At 36.5% G+C, this 3,836-nt stretch overlaps 1 protein-coding gene across 1 annotated transcript; it reads left to right on the top strand.

Annotated features, from left to right (window-relative positions):
- Positions 1-568: 568 nt before the first annotated feature.
- On the top strand, positions 569-3,803 carry LOC111399239 (endoglucanase 16). Its single transcript, XM_023026503.1, has 8 exons — positions 569-790; positions 960-1,172; positions 1,264-1,464; positions 1,540-1,617; positions 1,794-1,943; positions 2,018-2,126; positions 2,200-2,363; positions 3,134-3,803. Exons 1-8 carry the CDS (start codon positions 590-592, stop codon positions 3,464-3,466), a joined length of 1,449 nt encoding a protein of 482 aa, XP_022882271.1. The 5' UTR covers positions 569-589; the 3' UTR covers positions 3,467-3,803.
- The last annotated feature ends 33 nt before the right edge of the window (positions 3,804-3,836 follow it).

Genomic DNA, 3,836 nt, shown 5'->3' with positions numbered 1-3,836 from the left:
TAATTTATTTAACTAAACTCTAGTGATTCTTCCAATATCTGCAAATCGGAAACACCATGAGCAAACGGGCGCCTATCTTTAGGCTTTTCTAGGAAGAAAAATGTAACAAGGGGTCAAAAAGTCCGTAGTGCTTAGATGAAATGACAAAAGATCGATTTACCCATCTCTTGAGGAAAAAAAAATCTGTAGTATTTGAGCCCCTATTTGATGGAATCTATTTCTAAGTTCTTATCTCTATATACTCATTTTCAACAATACATTCGTGCAAAAAGATATTCTGCACGTAAATCCAAAATTTTTTCTCTATTTTTTAAACCATACATTTTCAAAAAGTTCAATTTTCAGAACTTTGTTTTCGCTGAATAATGATCATCAAAGAGGGACTAAAATTTGTAAAGCATATATTAGAGAAGGAATATGCACCCTCCAATCCATTTCTTTTCAACCCTCTACCTCCCATCCCATAACTAACTTTTGAGCTGACAATTTTAGCCGTTCATTCAACCACCACCTTTTGCGTTCTGAATACATTATATGTGCTTCACCCCCCTCTTCCCCTTTTGCTTCGTTTTTTTCTAATTTTCATATCATGGAAATGCCTGGGAATGCCTTGACTCTATACATCATTGGATGTCTTCTTCTATCTGGGGTTTCCGGAAATTTTAATTATCAAGATGCACTAACGAAGTCAATTATTTTCTTAGAGGCACAGAGGTCCGGAAAGCTTCCTCCGAACCACAGACCTTCGTGGCGAGGAGATTCTGCTCTTCAAGATGGAAAACTAGAAAATGTACATCTCCCTCTCTCTCTCTCTCTAACCGCTTGAACTTTTATTTGGGTTGGTTCGAAATGAGATTAGACAGAAGTATTGAGGTCAATTATTTATAAAAATTGAAAATTGTAACAAATTTCCACCGCATGTTGACTAAATTCTCATGTGAATGATGGAAATATTGTAGGTGGATCTTGTCGGAGGATACTATGATGCAGGGGACAACGTTAAGTATGGTCTTCCAATGGCTTTTACTGTTACCACCTTGTCATGGGCTGCCATTTTTTACGGATCAGAGCTTCGGGAAGCTGGAGAAATAGAGAATGTTCACGCTGCAATCCGTTGGGGCACTGATTATTTTCTGAAAGCAAGTTCTAAACGTAATCGCTTGTATGTACAGGTGAGAAACAACCCAAACCCCTCGTCCTATCTACAATTGTTGGACCGTGTGGAGCCAAATCTAATTACGGAATTGAAAAATGGCCATTAAGGTAGGAGATCCGGAAAAAGATCACGAATGTTGGCATAGGCCAGAAAACATGAAAACGCCTCGAACAGTGCTGAAAATTGACCAAAATACTCCTGGAACGGAGATTGCAGCGGAAACTTCCGCTGCAATGGCTGCTGCTTCTATTGTCTTTAGAGGCGTTGATCGTGCCTATTCTCGTCGCCTCCTTAACAGAGCCAAATCAGTACGTTTTCCAACAATCTCATCAACTTCTAAGTATTAGATTAATTTCCCAACGTCATTTTATTTCTGCTGGCAGCTTTTTGAATTTGCAAAAACGTACCAAGGAACCTATGATGGAGAATGTCCCTTTTATTGCTCTTATTCGGGATATCATGTAAGCTCTCTCTCTCTCGTGATGAATAATTTCCGCCTACTATTTAACCATAATTATGAAGCCTTAATTCTACATAGAAGATCGAAAAAACAAAAAAAAAAAAGAACCCCGATAAATTCCTCAGCCTTTCGGTGTCTATTGCGCAATTGAAGCTGTGAATTACTAAATAATGACAGGATGAATTGTTGTGGGCTGCAACATGGCTATACAAAGCAACCAGAAGATCAATATATATGGATTATATACAAGATGAGGCTGTAAGTGCATCCGTTTCTGAGTTTAGTTGGGACCTTAAAGATGCCGGATCACAGATCCTCCTATCCGAGGTAAACAAAAATTTTAATCTTATCATCTTCGTCGCATATAAACAACATATTGGCTCTTATCTCCAAAAATGCAGTTATATTGGGAAGGAAATAAGGATTTGCAGAAATTTAAGCAACAGGCTGACAGTTTTATATGTTCAATACTTCCCGATAGCCCGGATCACCAGGTTTTCATAACTCCAGGTATCAAAACGAGACTCAAACTACCATACTTATCAAGTGTTTATTATGCTAAGATTGGCTAATTTGCGAACAGGAGGTTTGGTTCACCTAAGAGATGGTGCCAACATGCAATATGTGACAGGCACTGCTTTCCTATTCAGTGTATATAGTGATATTGTAGCCAAACACAAACAAGAAGTAATTTGCGGCAACGACAACTTCAACTCTGCCCATCTCACGGCCTTCGCCAAGCAACAGGTGAAATCACTATTTGCTCTACTGATTCAAGTAGTTTCCTTTCAGACCTAAATGTCTCTACTTTAATCAGAAAAAAGAGCAAACCATGCACATATTTATGGTGATCCACCATGAACGTAAGAGTAATGTAGACTTGTCAATGTAGGTGTTCACTATATACAATAAAAGGTCACCTTGTAAATCCTTTATATAGTCTCGGTGAAGCCGGAGCGTGTAATTTGTTAACGAATAAGAAAAGAAAAGGGTGCAAAAAAGAGAAGAATCGAGGGCTAAAAAAGATATCAGTTTTTTCATATAATCAATGGTTTAATATTACAACGAATAAGCCCTCTTATTTATGGAGGAAAAAAGTCAAAGAATATAAAATCAAATTAATTTCTACTAAATTAGAATATTATCGAAATATTATAATTAATTTAATGTAATTTGAATAAATATATTTTAAATTAAACCCTACGTTAAAATTTTAACTAAATCCATCACCTGTCATGCCAGGAATGCTCAATATACTCCTAAATTTATTATTATTATTATTATTATTTTTAGGAATGCTCAATATACTCCTAAAAAATTCTCCCTTGAACACCCCCAAAGCAATGAGGTCTACCACCCCCTACGACCTTCTTTACCCTTCGGTACATAAATGTAAACGATGATTAATTAGGCTCCACAAATGTGTGCACTTTTAAGTTTTGCCAAGAAAGAAATAATCTTGTTGATACGTAAAAATTATGTTAAAGTTTACTAATGAATTGAATGTAAAATTGCAGATGGATTATGTGCTTGGCAAGAATCCTTTAGGTAGATCGTACATGGTTGGATTTGGGAACAAACCACCCACTCAAGCTCACCATAGAGGTGCTTCTGTGCCAAGAACCACTGCAACTGAATTTGTTAGCTGTCCTATGAGCTTTGTGTACTGGTACAACAAAAATGAACCTAACCCGAATGAGCTAACGGGTGCCATAGTCGGTGGCCCCGACAAGCAGGATAATTTCGTCGATCAACGTTCAAATTCGGCCATGACTGAACCCACAACATACACTAATTCATTGGCAATAGGCATTCTTGCAAAGCTTGCCAAACATCATACTCAATCATGATACTGAAAAGATTGTTGGATTTAGCAGATGGCGCTGCTACAATTGGCGCCAAACTTGCTTTGAGGAAAAACATATTAGCAGCTTATGTCACTAGAAGGTTACAATTCTGAAGATGCACTACTCACTGGTGCCCGTTACATATATAAAGATACTTATACTTTATATATAGAGAAAATAATTCTTAAAAACTTACTTTTTTCTGTTTGGAGTGTTACAATTGTATATAGCTAGTAGGAATTATTGGGTTGTGTTCCAAATAACATCTGCTGTGCGAAAATAATAATTTGTAATAAATAAATAGTGATTTTATTTATTTATTGTATTAATTTATTATTGAGCATGAGAATTAAAGTGCATATGATCATCACTT

This window comes from Olea europaea, chromosome 8 (genome assembly GCF_002742605.1).
Source record: "Olea europaea var. sylvestris chromosome 8, O_europaea_v1, whole genome shotgun sequence".
NCBI lineage: Eukaryota > Viridiplantae > Streptophyta > Magnoliopsida > Lamiales > Oleaceae > Olea > Olea europaea.
The sequence above is the reverse complement of the archived record's forward strand: the minus strand, read 5'-3'. Positions and strand labels throughout refer to the sequence as shown.

Coding starts and splice junctions, on each gene's coding strand:
- LOC111399239 (XM_023026503.1), top strand. CDS start 590: ATGGAAATGCCTGGGAATGCCTTGACTCTATACATCATTGGATGTCTT. Junction 791..959: donor AAGATGGAAAACTAGAAAAT/GTACATCTCCCT, acceptor GAAATATTGTAG/GTGGATCTTGTCGGAGGATA. Junction 2,127..2,199: donor CCAGGTTTTCATAACTCCAG/GTATCAAAACGA, acceptor ATTTGCGAACAG/GAGGTTTGGTTCACCTAAGA.